Here is a 16,253-nt window from a genome sequence, read left to right as displayed (position 1 = left end):
ATTCGCCATTCAGAGTGCTTTATTTGTTATCCTCGTCCATCTCACGTTCTCCACGTGGCATTCGGTTTGGGTGGTGAGAATTACCCAGTTGGGCAACTCGTATGGCAACAAGAGGTGGCATAACACCACCAGTGTCCAGATGATTGGGACGGTGTTAGCAGACGCAGCCCTTTGGTTTGAAATTTGTATTCCATTCTAGAAAAGAAGGGAGTCGGCCACATCCTGATATTTTGGGGCCTTGCAATATCGTTCAAGAAGAATGGGACAATATCTCATCTTAGAGAATGATCATGGGTGTCAACGTTGACGTGGAGCCTGTGCGAGTAGGGGCAACGAGAGAACTTTGGCGAGTGACTGAGTTTGCTACAACTTAGCACCTTATAAGAAAGAATGGGACAAGGTCAAAGACAGTCTGTTTCACCGTACAAACCACCTACGGTTAGACAATTGGAAACTGGCGACTTCCTCACAAAGCACGGACACCTCAGCGTTGTCTCGCTGTACAGGAAAGACCGGAGGCGGTCATTGGTGACATGTCCCCGACTGTCAGCTTCCGCTTATTCTACGGGAAGAGAGGGCCAGGTAGGTTATGAAATCAATATCGGGGACCGTGCAGGCGTGGGCGAGGGAATACTGCCAGAATTTCGAGATGTGGGTTGGTGATTTTCTTGCTGCGTTCAGAGGCAAGTTCGTGTGGTTGGGGGTTGGTCCACAAAACATTGAACTTGTCGTCATCTAACCATCTACTTACAACAAGGCTCTTAGGCTTACACGAGAGGTTGTTTTCAGCGGATTTGCTCAGTCACACTCAAACATCTTGGTCGTGCTGACGTTCATCCTGCTCCAGCTCCTCCTGTTGACCAAGCAGTCCCAGAACGTCATTGGCCAGTAGACGTGGTACAACCACCACGCCGGCAGAGGATCCCACACCTCAAAAGTGCCATCCTTCCAGAACAGCACATGCTCCGCAAACGCCCAAACCGAGCGCACGTATTCTCTAAAAGACGTGCGGAGCAGCAGCAGACGCAGGGTGGGAAGGAGGAAGAGCGTGACCAAATCGTGCCCAATCCAGTAGTACTTTTTACCCGGCTCCTGCGGGGTCACAACCGCCGGGTCCGCCGCCCCATCTCCGGCCCCGTCCCCGCCTCCGTCTAACACGGCAAGATACTGCCCCACCAGCTCCGGCGTGTCCCCGAACAGCGCGACAGCAGTGTGTGCGCGCGGGTTGCACTCGATCGGATACAGCGTGATCTGCTCCGGCGTCTCCGCCTTCACATCAACCCGATCAACCATGAAATCAAAGCTCAGATGCCCCGTGAACCGGTCCCCGAAGCTGGCGGCCTGCGCGCGCGTGAACTCCAGCATGGCCCGCGACAGCGCCGAGTCTGCCGGCAGCGCGGCGTAGTGCATCAGCAGCTCGGCGGAGCGGCACGCCACGAAGGCGCGCACTTGCCCGCGCACGACGAGGGATTGCGTGCAGAACTCGTCGCCGTCGATGAACTCCTGCAGCAGCCAGGGCTGCTTGTCCGACATGCCGAGCCACTCGAGGCGGTAGACGAAGTCGTACGTCTGCTTCTCCGTGGGCAGCGGGAGGAGGGTCATGTCGGCGCGGCCCCTGTCGTTGAGGCCCACGGCCTTGGCGATGAAACGCTTCTTCTTTTTCTTGCTGATGTCGCTAGGCTTCTGCGACGTCATCGTCTTGTCGTTTTCGTCGGATGACGGGACGGACGACGACGACAGGGACAGGGACAGCCCCGCGGCGTCCTCGAGCGCAGCAATCATCTCGTTGCGGCTCGTGACGAGGTACGACTCGGGCACGGGCAGCCCGGCGACGTCGCGCGTGTGGTTCATGAAGGCGTCCTTCTCGTGGAGGGTGCGCGTGGCGGCGACGTCGAACTGCACGGCCCGGCACGCCGTGCGGGCCTCGACGACCTCCTTGACGACGCCGTCCTCGACCGCGGACCCGACGCCGGAGCAGCTCACCCAGAGGTCCACGTTCTGGGAGCGGACGATGCGCAGGACGGAGTCGAGGTACGGGTCGGCGCCGCCGGGGCGGGCGGACGGGCGGGCGAGGACGTGGTAGGAGGCGAGGGCGCGGGACCTGCTGCCCGCCGCGAGGGGGGAGAAGTCGGCGCCCAGAACGCGGTGGCCTTGGCGGTGGAACAGACGGGCCAGGGCGAGGCCTTTTGTCATACCGACGCCTGTGACGAGGATCGTCCGCGCGGGCCGGGGTGGTGGGGTGTGCTGGTGTTGGTCTCCGGTGGGAGGAGGAGGGAGGGTGTCCCGGGCGGGACGCCCCAGGAGACGCTGGTACGCATAGCACGCGAGGAGGATGGCTGTGTCGAGCGGGAGGAAGATGAGGCTGAGGGCGATCAGGGACAGGTTCTTGAGGACTTGGCCGAAGGGGTCTGAGGATGCGGCGGCTGTCATTGTGGAAGTGTGGTGTCTTGTGTTGTTTTGTGTGGATGTGGATGTGTGTGTGCCGTGAAAGGCTCGAGCACCCGCTCTCTCTTCTCTCTCAAGGCCCGCCCCGCGACACGTCTCACCAGGCGAGACGCCGATGTTCGAACCAAAGTTGGTAGTTCAACTGAAGCTGAAGATGAGACGGGGGTGCGGAGGAAAGATGGGCGCGCGCGGGATTTGGGGTGGCTTGTCGTTTACGAAAGCATGGGGCGCACACCGTGGGAGGGATGATAGGAGTTCGAGGTTGGACAACAGACGTGTGGGCGCGGGTTGGGATGAAACAACCTTTTTCTAGCTGCTTCGTCTCAGGAAACACAACGTCTCTCGCTCTGTGTTTTGAGGGTGTGTGAGAGGAATGTGCAAAGGTAGAGAGACACGCGCGCTGCGCGGGCGCGATGGGCGCGCACTCTATTTCATCATTGCATGTTCACCGCGCCGCGAGGGTTCATCCCGAGGATCCCGAGACAAGGTGAGGTACATTTCCGTCCAGCCCACTTGGGTTGGGTGAATTGGCAGAAAAGGTATACGTCATGGACTTCAGCTCGCGGCATGCCTCCTGTGCAACTCAAGGGAGGCGCGTAAACGAAAGGTCTCACTGCGTTTGGCATACGAAACGACTGGGTTCTTTTGTTCTCTCTCGGTATTTGGAGATGCGGTGACAAGAGGCTTTTTCGTTTTCTTTCGATTTTGATTGAATGAAACGCGAAGAGAGCGAGGGTGTTAGTGGTGAGGCGAATACGGGTGTGGTAGGCAAGGTAGCGTATGACCGACAAACGGCCTTTTCCTTCTCTCCGCCTGCACGAAATCGGACATGCAGCTAGACACAATAATTAGATGGATGCTCGTGAGGGGGTTCAGGCAAGCTGATATTTGCAAGAAGTTGGGGAAGAATAGGTCGGGGCGGGTATGTACTCACTTACTGCAGGGAACATTGAGTGAACCCAAGCCCCTCTGAAAGTTCGATCCGAACCCCACGCCAAGCCATGGTTCACCGATGACCGTAACCGTCCTCCCATCTTTCATGCGGGATCCAAAAGGTTGTTGTTGCTTCTAAGCATGACATGCCCCTTTTCCTTGATAGTATTCGCATGGGGAGGAACATCCGGCGATGATGCATAGTCTCCAAATTTCATTTCCCGTCTTCACTGCACTGCTGCATGCTTCTTTCTGCCCACCCACCCCCGCATAACACACGCCAATCTTAAGGGATCTTGGTCGGGCAATTTAAAGCGGCAGCGATCAGCATTGAGCCAGAAATAGGTTCGTCCGGTTCAACCCCCCCGAGGGAGGGAACCTGATCGGGGGGCACGGGAGATCTCCCTTTTGGCTCAGTGCATCGTGGAAAATCTCAATATGGGCTTTGTGAAGCCACGCCGAGCTAATCCAGCCACACCCTTGCGCGCGCCGCTTCGACCGCCAACGCCGTCCATGGCGCCAACCGTCGATTGTTCCCCTGAATCCGTGGGGCTCATTTGACGTTTTGGAGGGTGTGGCGGCGGGACTTTGACAGTTTGGAGTGTATCACACAGGTTGTGACCCAGTGTGAGTGGCCATCGTGGTGGTGTTGGCGATCATGTTGTGTTTGTGTGTGTGTGTGTGTGTGTGTGTGTGTGTGTGAGTGTGTCTGTATTCAATACTATTGAGATGTTATTTGCGTCCCACCCCGCGTTTCCAACGACCGCTCAGCTAAACTATGGTATCATTACTCATTAGAGTCATTAACAATAAACCCCCATGCGCCGCCCGGGCTTCTTGTGTGTCTTTTGTTTCCCCGGGCTCCAAAAGGAGTGTCCTGTCAGAGGGTATCCCATCTCGATCGAGTCTAAGCCGTTTCCCTGTCCCTGCGTGCGCCGTTGAAAGAAAAAGGAGTGTATCCCAATACCCCATTGGCGATCCTGTACAACCCAAATAGATAAAAGTAGAAAAAATGGTTAAAACTCCTGTCCTATGATCCGCGGTCCGAGAGCGTCTAAAAGGGATTATACGACGGCAATAGCGGCAACAATGGAGTCCAACGCCGAGCTGTGAGTCGGGCCGGAGACTCCCTGGACGGGGCCCGACCAGACGACGCCGAGCTTGCCCGCGGTGTCGCGGTTCTTGGACCAGTTGCTGTCGGCGTTCTTGATGAGGAACGTCTTGAAGTCGTCAGAGGGCGCGACGGCCTGCAGGTACCGCAGGTTGCGGTTGAAGATGCCCTTGAACTGGTTTCCGTCGGAACCGCAGTTGGGCTCGCACGTGTCGTGGAGGATGCCGTTGCTGTCGGTCAGCGCCTTGATGGCGGCCTTGGCGATGTTGGTGGCATCTGTCAAGACGGACTTGTCGCCGGTAGCGCGGCTGAGCTCGACGAGGCCGCCAAGGACGACACCCTGGTTGTAGGACCAGACGTTGGCGCCGTTGTTCTTGCAGTTGCCGTCGAGGCCGTCGTTGATGGTACCCGCGCTGTTGATCATGCCGCTGGCCTTGAACCACGTCCACTGGGACTTTGCGATGTTGAGGTAGTCGGCATTGCTGGGGACGCGGTTGGCGAGGGAGGCCGCGACGGCGAGGTAGAGCTCGTTGGCGATGGCGTTGACGTACTTGCGGTCCTTGCTCCAATAGATGCCGCCGTTGCAGTTGGTGTTTCCGCCGCCCTGCATATCGGCAAAGATGCGCTTGGCCATGTCGAGGTAGTCCTGATCGGTCGTGATGTCGTACGCTCGGATGAGGCCGAGCGCCCACCAGCCCTCGTCGTCGTAGAAGTCGTTGATGAAGTTTGGGAAGCCCTGGGCGCTCATCTGGCGACCCTTGATGGTTGGGTAGTCACGCTTGGTGATGGCGTAGGAGGACGTGACGAGGCCGGCTGCGTTCATGGACTTGGAGACGGAGGCCGTGGTCTTTTGGGCCTGGTTGAAGGTGTTTCTGAGGATGCCGCCGATGTTGAGCTGGTTGGCAGCGTCGCGGTTGAGGTCTGCGAAGTCGGCCAGGGTTGTGAAGGCGTTGGCGCTGTTCCACCAGGCATTATCCCAAAGACCGGTGCTGACGCTGTACCATGTATTCTGGAGGACGTTGATAGAGGAGACGGCGTTGCTGGTGTAAGAGGCGGCGTCTGCCCTCTCGGCGATGGGGCGGGTAGACATGAGGAAGACTACGCGAGCAGCCAAGCTGCCGATGTTGGCGACCATGTTGGCGATTATTAAGTATATAGAAGCGAGCACTGAGTCGAAGCCGTGTTGTGATATTTCTCCTTCTCGTCTGGTGTTTGAAGAGTGCGAGCGGAGGAGGAGGAGGATATAAGTATTAGCTGCAATGGCGAGAACAATGAGACGCCAACACCGGGGGAGGATGGCCGGGATGTTAAATATATCAGGAGCGGGCGAGGTCTTCGGTCCATGTGCCCCTTGTCCAGCTTCCCTCCGAACAGGTGGACCGGCACAGCAACAATGGAGCGGACGAGGGTGCGGGTAGGATGGCGGGTACGGACAAGACGAGGATGGGGAGGGCGAGCGATGCTGATCCTTGACGCCAATCTTTTGGGTGCAGGGTGTCGGTCGAGGAGGTGGGAGGGCAGAGCTGGACGCCGTGGAGCTGAAGCCGGATTTGGAAGTGATGATGGAGCAGGAAGATTGGTTGGAGTGACAGCAGGAAGAAGCAGAGTAGAGGTCAGCAGGAGCAAGGTCGAGTTGAGGATGAGGAGCATGGGGAAGGGCAGAGGATAAGCAGGAGCAGGCGCAGGCGCAGCAGCTCATGGCAGGTTGTGAATCCTCCAGGTCCTGCTGTGGTGACAACAGCGCCATGGTCGTCTTTGGCGGTGCCTTTTCTCGCAGCCTAGAAACAAGCACAAAACAAAACAAGGCTTCATCTGAAGTCGGCATCAGGAGCTGGCTTCTCGTCGAGCCAGCGCATCGCATGGCGCTGGCTGCGCCCTGACAGGGGCCACCTGGAGAGCCAGGCCGAAGATCACAGTCAGGGGTTGGTCAAGGTGGTGTCCCTGGGCCTGGTTCTGGGTCTGGGTCATGGGTCCTTGGAGCAGCCAGAGGAGGATGGGATGAGATCATGGCGAGAAGGGTAAAGCGCGAAGGCGGGAACGTCTCTTCTGTGCGGCAAGAAGGGTTCCTTAGTCTCAAGTGACAGTCAGAGCTGAGCTGCGAGAGAGCAGTAGAAGGGAGAGAGAGGGGCGTGTAACAGGACCAGTGACAATGTCAGCACTGAATACGACGGAACACAGATACCAAGAGAAGAGAGAGAGAGAGATGCTGGTCCTGGTCTCTGCTCCGGTAAGCGCCGTCGTTCATTGGGAGGACTAGGACTCAGAAGACAGGAGGCAAGCAAAGGAGACAAGACGACGAGACGAGGGTTGGCGAGGAGAGGAGCTTGGGTTCTTGGAAAGCTGGGCCTGGGGCGTTGAATGGTGTTTCAGACAAGATTGTACGTTATGCTGTGTGTTGGCCCGAGGTGTGCTTAGTATGTACCTGCCCCAAGAATACGTACCCGTGGACCGCTTATCGGGGCGATAAGCTGAGGTGGGTGCCCCAGGAGGTCTGACGAACCGAACGAACCCAAAGATCGGTATCCGGAGCTTATCCACGGGATATGGATGCTATGGCCAGGGGCTTAAAGGGCTCTGGGCTGAGGGTCCACTACGAGTGCCGCGGCCAGCCCCTAACAGGGGGGGCTGCCTTCCTCAAGGAGGTACCTAGGCACCTCACCTACCTAGTGTACCTAGGCACCTAAGTACCTTAGTGCACGCACTGCCACGTGCGGGTCCGTCCTTCGTCCCTCATCTGGTCCAGCCATCTGAGGCTGCTCTCGTTAGAAGGGACGTATCTTTGCTTCTGCTTCTTTTCCCCAATGTTACACTCGCAACCTTCCTTGCCTCTGGCTGACAAGATGCCTTCAAAACTACCTAGGAAGAGGGCGCCTGGTCACACACTCTCAAATCCGACTGCCGTGATCCCTTCCCATGATCCAGGCCTTCTGGTCATTATTCCCGCCATCGTACAGCATCGCAGCCTCGCCCACGTCTCTCATCACCTAATGGACGTGTTCCTGACGTAGCATCGTCCTGGGATCATCAACCTTGTGGCCAGCGACTGGTTGCTGAACCCAAGCCGCAGACCGACTATTGGCATCGGGCATGACGTTCGTGATTCAACAGACCGCCAGCTTGACTCGTCGACCTGACTGACTACTGTACTGCACTGTCACTCAACAAAGTCCCTTTGACATGCATACCAATACCAGTCACTCGATACCATGTTGCAGGGCAAACTCGGCAAACACTCAAGGACAAGGACGAGGCCATTACCCCAAGAACACACCAAGAACACAAGAACATTCCAAGAACCATGGCCCCGGCGTCCATGTCTCCGATTCGACGCTTGACAGCAGCTTATTTCCCACGGCAGCGGCGCAGGCGGCTGTTCTCAATGCGGTGGACCCCTCCCTTGCTGGATGGAGCTGCCTCTGGAGCCTCTGGAGCTCGGGAAGGAAAGAATTTTTCCTTTCTTCTTCTCCTGAATGTCGGGGTCGAGACACTGCCAGGGCTCGCTTTGTTTCGAGTAGCAGAACAAAATTACCTCTACATGCGGAACGCCAAAATACTGCCCGCAAAGACACCAGGAGCATCAGTGCCATCCCGGCGCCGGGAGGTGGCTGACAGTCTTTCCCCTCTCTCTCGGCGGGGTGGAGGGGCCGCTCCTTGCCTTGCCCGGCATCTCCTCGCACCGTGAGCATGTCATCTCAAAAAGGACTGCGCTTTTTTGCTCGTCTGCGCTCCTGATCGTCACTGCATCGCAGGCGACTCCAGTCCATCTCAGCATCGCAGCTGCTCAGCTTATTTTCCGAATCATCGGCCTGGACGTGGCGGGGTTGCAGCACAGACAGGCAGCCTGGTGACCCCAACAAGGACGGCGGGCGATGCGATGTTACGGCGTCGAAGATCACGAATTAGCCTCAATGGAACCGTGACCCTGTCTTGTGGCCGGCGATCTCAAGCGACAATGGCACCTCCACTCCAAAGGGGAAACCCACCATCTACTCGGCTTCATCTGGGTTCCCACGGCTGCAAAAATTGAATCTATTCGATGGATTTGCCGCTCAGCTTCCTCCAGGCGTCCCAGGAAGCAAACAGCCCAACCTTGTTCACCGCTGGTCCGCCATGACGATATCTGATGCTATTCTGGTCAGCACACATACTTACATCACGGAGCGAAGGATTTCGCGGGGATGGTTCCACGGGCCAGCACTATTGATCAAGCAAGGCACAGAGACATTGATGCGCCGCACCAGCCTCACCCGTCGTTGCCGTTGATCTTTTGTCCATCAGGGCCAGGCACGTATCCAATCGTCTGCAGATGGGGCAGCCCTACAGAACACTGGCCGTCATCTTGGGCTTTCCGGGACAGACGTGGACGCCGATCCGTTGCCGGGAGCGGCCTAGCTGCTGCTGACTGCTCACTAAACCTTGGCAACTGCATGTCTAGCCAGCTCAGCAAAGCACGGCATGTCATGTCGCGGCACAGCAGCAACGGCAGAGCAGACGCAGCAGCAAACGACTACACAGCACGGTAAATCCTACGACTGCCTGCTGTCCTCATGCACCTAGCAACTTACATGCATACGGGCGGTGCTCGACGCTGCAAAATGCGTGGCTCCCATACGCCCAGCCAAGACAAAATCTTCCGACCGCAAGCCTCAGCTCTTGCTTGTCAACGCAGCGGCTAAACCATATGACGAAACCTTCTTTGACGTTCGGGCTCGCATTTCTGAGGCGGGTTTGCGCAACAATCGCCGTTCAAGGACTCAGCCGGGTTTCCGAGTGTGACCGACCGTACGGTCTCTCCCCCAAGGCCGGCCCTCTTACCCGGCCGAGACGAGCGAGAGTCAGTCTCTGTGTGATTCCGACGCCAGCAAAACACCTCGAAACCATAGAGACTGTTGGCAAAAAAAAGTCAATCGAGGTGACACGCCGCATCCCGTCCACATTTACTCCATACCAACGCGCAATAGCTTGCGAGGCGTCGTGCAATATTGCTTCAATGTCGAATATTGCAGCCACCGCCACCGCCCAGAAAAGATCCATATTGAAATGTCGATAAGTTGAAACATTGGATTCCTTTTTTTTTTCTGGGTATGCGATCAGCACCATGTGCAAAAATCCCACTTGTATGCGACAGCCAAAGTATGAACCAGATCACAAGCCAAAACAGACCCCTGGGCCGGACCTCCTGGAAACACATCCACGCGTCTTTGGTGTTCCGGTCGGGCTTATCGCAGACGCAGCTCGCAGCGTAACGCGGCTTGGCCGTATCACTCATTGTCTTTGACAATCGTGAAACAGACGTCGATCCGATCGCACATCAAAAGTCATTTTGTCTCTTACCTTAGTCACACCTCCGGAGAAGTCCCGGGTCCCCGGCACGCGCGAAACATCATCACATACAACGTTTCCCGGAAAAAGCAAATGCCTCTCTGATTGAACTTTTTTTTTTTTTTCATTAACAATTAATAGATCTCCCGCGTTCCCATGCCTAGCTTAGTCCTTACATGATCTCGAGACGCAGCGCATCGTACTGCACGTAGATGGCCTCCGTGAGAACGGCGCTCTCGTAGTCCGTGGCGCCGTAGGGCAGGCTCAGGACGATCTCGTTCTCGCCGGCCTTGAGCAGCTTCGAGTCGAAGACGAACTTGTTGGCGACGTTGTAGCAGATGACGGCCGACCGCACGGCGCACGAGCTGCTCCGGTAGTACGGGATCACCCACGGCTCCAGGTCCTTGCCGTTGACGTTGACCGTGTACTTGAGGTTCGAGTGCGGCTCGCTGGCGTTGAAGACGTCCGTGTTGCCCGCCGCCGTCTTTGCGCCCGCGAGCTGCACCGTGAAGGTCGCGTACCGCTTGCGCTCCACCTGCGCCTGCTCGAGGTCGAACGCGAGCGTCCAGTTGTTCACGTTGCCGTCGCCGAGATACATCTCCGGCCGGAGCGAGTTGCCCTTGCCGCCGAACACCGCCCAGTGCACGTAGTTGAGGTCCGTGGCGACGTCGTCCTCGCCCACCTTGAACCGCACGCCCTCGGGGAACTCGGTCGGGAAGTCGTACCGCGCCCAGTAGATGCGGTACTCCTCCGGGTGCAGCGGCTTCGTGGCGTCGCGTGCGTAGCCATGACGGTACTCGCCGGAGCTCTTGTCCGGCGTGCCGATGCGGAAGACCTCCGTGCCGGCCGTCTCCTCGCGCCAGCGCGCGTGCGTGGTGTGCACCTCGCCCGCGACAACGGCGACGTCGTCCTTGACGTACTGCCCGAAGACGCCGTCGGCGTAGATGGTCAGGCGGTAGGTGCCCTCCTTGACGCGCGGGATCGTCGCGTAGCCGTCGGCGTCGACGTCGGCCCAGTACTGGTACGCCTTGGTGTCGAAGACGTTGTCCTGGAAGTCGACGCCGTTCTGCGCGAGCACGGCGATGGGCTTGAACGCGCCCTGCGGGAGGTCGACGTGCAGCTTCCAGGTGGTGCGGCCGGCGGAGGGGACGTAGTTGGGCACGAGGTGGGCGATGTCGTCGTAGAAGGCGGCGTTCCACTCGGGGTCGGCGAGCTTGGCGGCCTCGGCGTGCAGCTCGAGGATGTCGGTGCCGGCGGGGGCGCGGTTGAAGTGGTAGTACTGGGGGCCGAAGGTGCGGTCAAAGCCGTTTGTGATGTTGGGGGTCTGGTCGCCGTGGTGGTTGGAGGAGATGTAGTTGTAGACGATGCCGTCGACGGTCAGGTCCGAGTGCAGGGGCCCGCCGAAGTAGGTGTCGCGCGTGTTGAAGACCATCCAGGCGCCGAAGGTGGAGTTGTCGGCCGTCTTGGAGCCGTCGGCGAACATGCCGTAGGCGTCGATGTCGCGCCAGGTGTCCTGGAAGGTGTACTTTGTGAACCAGTCGGCCTCCTGCTGGACGTAGGGGTCGTTGGGGGTGTTGCCGAGGTACCAGGTGGCGTCCTGGACGACGACCTGCTTGGCGACGGCGTCCTTGGACGGCAGGGGCGCGTAGTGCTCGCGGTTGGTCAGGAGGTGCGTCCACATGGGGTCGTTGGGGCGGAAGAGGGTGCGCAGCTCCTGCAGGTTGCGCAGGAAGGGGGCGGTCTCGTTGTGGTAGGCGACGCGGGAGAACATGTGCAGGCCGGTCTCGCCCTCGCGGAGGAACCAGTACTGCTCGAGCAGCTGGCCGGTGGAGGCGTAGGTGTCGGACATGCGGACGCCGCCGTAGGGGACGCCGGCGGAGTCGGTGCCGTTGTAGAGCTCGAAGACGGGGGCGACGGAGCCGGGGGTCCAGAAGCCCTCGGGGGTGCAGTAGCAGTCGAGGTAGGGCCCCTGGCCGGTGGCGCCGGAGGGGGTGCCGAGGAGGTTGACGCCGTCGAGGGTGAGCTCGACGATGGAGCCGCCGGGCTTGGCGATGGCGGCGCGGAGGCGGTCGTTGGCGATGATGAGCCGGTTGGAGGTCTCGGTTGCGTTGAGGAGGGCGTTCGTCGTCGCCGAGAGGGCGGACAGGGCGAGGCCGAGGCCTGCGCGGCGGAAGGTGGAAGGCCGCATTGTGTGAGAGTGTGTATCTCTCTCCCGGGTTCACACAACGATCTGGTGGTAGAGAAGGAAGGGGACGGCTCGACTCGTCGGACGTCGGGTGTCTACCAGAACTTCGAGAGCCGGTGGGAGCGGCGAGCGTGAGGGTTTCGTTTATATACTGAAGATCACCCGCGTCTGGGGAGAGGGTTCAACAAGTCTCTTGGCTCTCGGGCGACTCATCTCCGTGTTGTCATTTCCTGGGACCCAGGGGAGAGATTTCCCCCGCACCCCAGAGAGAGGGAGAGGTTGGGGAAAGCGTTAGAAACATGGGGGGGTGTTCGTCTGGTCTACCTACCTACCACCGCTTGTTGTCCTCGTGGGTTGACAGACAGGGACGGCCATGCCTGCGTGGAGAAATGAGCTCTGCTCTCCCGCGGAACGGCGGGCAGATTGTGAAAATTCAACGGTGGTCATTCGCCAATTGGGGCATGGGTTGGTCCATCTCTTGGACTGTCGAAGCGGGGACCCCGCCTCTTTGGAGATGAGCGTCCGGGGAACACCTGCTTCTCCGCACGCACACGAGCTGTTTGTTTTGGGGGCAGCTGGGGTTTCCCCGGGCCACTTCGGGGCATCACGCACCGAGCCTGCCACACCATCCAGGCACCGCCATTTGGTTTTCCTCGTTTAGCCAAGCGCTAGCGAGTAAAGGAAAAAAGCCAGATAGAGAGCGGTCTCTTGGGGGACATGCATCTTTTTTTGCGGTGTGGGGGCATCCGTAATGTGACCTACCTACGTACGTTGCAGTGCGTTGCCGTCTTGCCCGAGTCTTTGGGCTTTTGGCGTTGCGTCGGTGTAACATAGTATCGAAGGGCTGCGGGAGAATTTCCCACGTATGGGGACCGGGGGGTTCCGTTGGTAATGACGCGTTGGTTTGGTTGACTGTATTGCCGGGGATGCTGTTGATGTCATTAGATGATGTGAGCGGGTATTGGGAGTGGAGGGATGAAAGTTTTGGTGTGGTGGACCATGACATTGAAAAAGAGCGCAAGAGCAGGCAGGGCCTCTTAGTTGCGTCTTACTCTTGAGACAATTTGAGGATAAGTGCTGTTGCCAGGCGGGTATCTCGACAATGTTGCAAGCTCGGTAAGTTTACGAGAGATGGGTTTTGACATGGTTGACCGATTGACCGGTTGACCAATTTCACGATTCTGGAAACAGAAACTGGGTATTCGAAGACATAGCCGTCAGATGAAACCCAAACACGTAGTCCCACACGTGTGTATATCTTCCCGTCGATACGATTGTAAACAAATGTCGTTGGTGGCGTTTCCTTATGTCACTTTCCCCAAAATATGGAAACTTCAGCTGATGTTCTGTGCCTGAACCGAATCGCGAGAGCAAAAGTTTGTGCACGTGAATAGATTTGATCCATAATTTCTATCTCAGCCTCCGTCTACGCTGTATCGGCTGAGTTATCGCAGTTAAGGCTCATCCACGTCCAAGAAGCTTCTGTCGTTTCAAACTATCTAAGTCGCTGCGTGTAGCCCAGTGGGAGTAATATTACATGCCCAAGGTTGAACACAGCGATGCTAGATATTTCCCATCACATTGTCTAGACGAGAAGTTATAGATGCGTCTGACGGTTTGTGAGGGGTCGGCGCCGGCGCCGGGTGAAAAGAATAGGTCAATTGGCCTGGCAACGGACGCAGATATATCCTCAACTCCTTCCATAAACCACTTCACTCCGGCCTTCAAGAGTCCTAAGACTGAGGTGCAAAGTGTCAAAGAGCATGGAAGTTGAATCTTCTATTAAACGACCCATCGCATGAACTGGCATATGTTTTGCAGGCCGAGGTCAAGGACCGAAGCAGAAATTGTGATTATGCGGCTTCAACATGTCTGCCGCCAACGGCCCATACCCGTCTGATCCCGGCTTCTCACTCTCCAGAATATCCGAGAAAACATCTCGCGCCTGGGCACACAATGATGGCATGTTGCTCAACAGCCCCTGGGCCAGATGTGTCCAATCCGCGACACCCGAGAGCTTGAGCCGCAGAGTCTGCCAGAACAGTTAACCAGGTCAGCAGCTATAAACACACAGAAACCCCAAATTACAAGACAGAACTTTGGGGAACTCACCTCAAGCTGCTCCCTCACGTTCTCGTCTTCGTCCAGAGGCCTCGTGAGCCTGATCGTGCGTTGCGTGTGCACGACGTACTTTGCAATCTTGAAGAACTTGGAGCAGCCGTCCAACAGGTTCCGGACGTCGCAGCCTTCTTCCCGGAGCCCTGCGAGGAACTGCACAAATTGGCCGAGGACCCTGACGTTGACGTGCGCTTCCGCGCCTGTGGAGTCTTCGAGGGCGGACCAGAGGAGAATCAGGCACGATGCAACCGGGTAGCAAATCATGGCCCTTGAGGTATTGATGTTAGTTGACCAGCATAAAAGAATGGCCGTCATGGACCAGAACAACACTTACCATAGATGTACGAATGAATGCGGAGGCGTCACCCGTAGAATCTCAACCGTAGCACGGGCAGCCGCTGTGCACTTTTCATACGCGTCTTGCACATTGGGATACGAACTCTGGCTGGCCTCCCAGCTGGGGTTCTGGCAGAGCGTCAGGCTGTGGCTTGAAACGCTCTTGAGGCGGGCCAGGTTCGTGTGGATCTTGATCAAGGCGTCGAAATAGTAAACGTGGAGGAGCACAACATGAGTCTCGAGTTCCCTGTCATGCACGACTGCCGTGAGTTTAGGTCTCAAGTGTTCCGGGAACGTGTTCCTCCACGCTTCCAGCTCGGCACTTAAAGCCAGGACGGCCGCCTGGTGGTGTGGTCCAGCCTGGGTTTTGATACTGTCGATGGAAAGCTGATCGTGGATCTTGTACCTTATTCGCGACAGCTCTGCCAGCTTCCTGACGTAGCACTGCGTTTTCTCTGCGCAGGTTATGCCTATTGCATGGTTGAAAGAGGCCAGACCCTCGTCTGGGAGGTCTGCGTTCATCTGAGACAGGTTGAAGGACGGCGAGATGCCGAACCGGACTGCCATTTCCGTGTCGACGATGAACGCGACCCAGCACGCGCGCCGATGTTGCCTCGACTGTGCAGCGTCTAGCTTGGTATACGCCTCCCTCCTATGCAGGCCCATCATCTGCGCCGTCCTAGCAGCGGAAGAGGCCACCTGCAACGTTGTTCTGGCGTCTGTCGTCCCCAAAAGGAACGTGGCCATAGTTAGCATTGCTTCAACCGTCGATACGCCCCCTCCGGAAATGAGCAGCTCCGGGAATACGGAGAAGGCGTTCTTGAAGTAGCCCCAGCTCATGGGCGACATGTCCTCGAAGGAATCGTTCGCCGTCCTCCACTGGACCGCCGTCGCGAAGAGGGCGTTGATGATGGCCCACCGGGCGGGATCGTCGATGGCCGTCTTCTCGCGGGCGCCGCCTGTGTACTGCTGTTCGGCGAGCTCCAGGAATTGCTTGCGGGTGATGGTCGGACAGAACAGTTGGATGTCCTCGATGACGGCCTGTTCCAGGTCGAGGAGATACTCTGGAGGAGGGAAGCTCGTGAACGCTCTCCTCTTGAAAGGGGAGTGGTCCATGCGTGATTCCATGTCGCTTCTGATGGCGCGCATCGTGGATATCAGCTGGGGTCCCGAGAAGAGATCTCGCAATGGCGGGAAGCGAGAAGGCAGGCTACTCGTCGGGAGAGGGTCCCGGGACGAGTTGGCAAGGTCATCATGGGCAGGTCTGTCTACGTCCTTGGCTGTATCGTCGACACTTGCTGTCACAGGTGGCAGAGTGGCTTCATGGGGATTAGCAGAATGTTTCTGACCAGCCCGTGTGTAAGTGGACCAACCTTCTGAAGGAAGTTGAGTCCGGCCGGGACCACTGCTTGATGCTCCTCCATCGGTGACGTGCAGTTGCGCCATCCGCTCCAGCGATGTCTCTATGGCTCTCAGCTTTGCTTCCGCATCAACAGCGGGTTTATTTCTCCACAGAAAGTTAGCGTCTGACTCTTTACGCAGGGTATGGTGACGGACTGCTTCCCAGGACCACGGCGTCTTCGTTGCGTGTAGACACACTGTACACCAAGCCTGGTGCAGAGCCCGCACGTCGGCTCGCCGCCATCGCATCTTCTCTTGCGTGATTGACAGTGTAGGCATGCCTGTGGCCGCGTTTAGAGACTCTCCAACAAATGCATCCGCCCGGGCTTACACTTACACTGTAGATCCGCTTCTTGGGGGGCTCCTCCGCATCCTCAACGGCGGCGGCATCATCCGCGGCAC

At 57.7% G+C, this 16,253-nt stretch overlaps 4 protein-coding genes across 4 annotated transcripts; all 4 read right to left on the bottom strand.

Annotated features, from left to right (window-relative positions):
• Window positions 1-798: 798 nt before the first annotated feature.
• Window positions 799-2,430, bottom strand: COL26b_002767 (uncharacterized protein; the record flags this gene model as incomplete). Its single annotated transcript, XM_053175675.1, has 1 exon — window positions 799-2,430. One exon carries the CDS (start codon window positions 2,428-2,430, stop codon window positions 799-801), a length of 1,632 nt encoding a protein of 543 aa, XP_053040384.1.
• Window positions 2,431-4,442: 2,012 nt separating this feature from the next.
• Window positions 4,443-5,624, bottom strand: COL26b_002766 (uncharacterized protein; the record flags this gene model as incomplete). Its single annotated transcript, XM_053175674.1, has 1 exon — window positions 4,443-5,624. One exon carries the CDS (start codon window positions 5,622-5,624, stop codon window positions 4,443-4,445), a length of 1,182 nt encoding a protein of 393 aa, XP_053040383.1.
• A 4,359-nt stretch (window positions 5,625-9,983) lies between these two features.
• On the bottom strand, window positions 9,984-11,999 carry COL26b_002765 (uncharacterized protein; the record flags this gene model as incomplete). The annotated part of the gene is made up of 1 exon (XM_053175673.1): window positions 9,984-11,999. The coding sequence occupies one exon, from the start codon at window positions 11,997-11,999 to the stop codon at window positions 9,984-9,986; it is 2,016 nt and encodes a 671-aa protein (XP_053040382.1).
• Window positions 12,000-13,824: 1,825 nt separating this feature from the next.
• Window positions 13,825-15,599, bottom strand: COL26b_002764 (uncharacterized protein; the record flags this gene model as incomplete). Its single annotated transcript, XM_053175672.1, has 3 exons — window positions 13,825-14,028; window positions 14,109-14,382; window positions 14,449-15,599. The coding sequence occupies 3 exons, from the start codon at window positions 15,597-15,599 to the stop codon at window positions 13,825-13,827; spliced, it is 1,629 nt and encodes a 542-aa protein (XP_053040381.1).
• Window positions 15,600-16,253: the final 654 nt, after the last annotated feature.

Source organism: Colletotrichum chrysophilum (assembly GCF_026319265.1).
Source record: "Colletotrichum chrysophilum strain AFK26 chromosome Unknown scaffold_14, whole genome shotgun sequence".
NCBI lineage: Eukaryota > Fungi > Ascomycota > Sordariomycetes > Glomerellales > Glomerellaceae > Colletotrichum > Colletotrichum chrysophilum.
The sequence above is the reverse complement of the archived record's forward strand: the minus strand, read 5'-3'. Positions and strand labels throughout refer to the sequence as shown.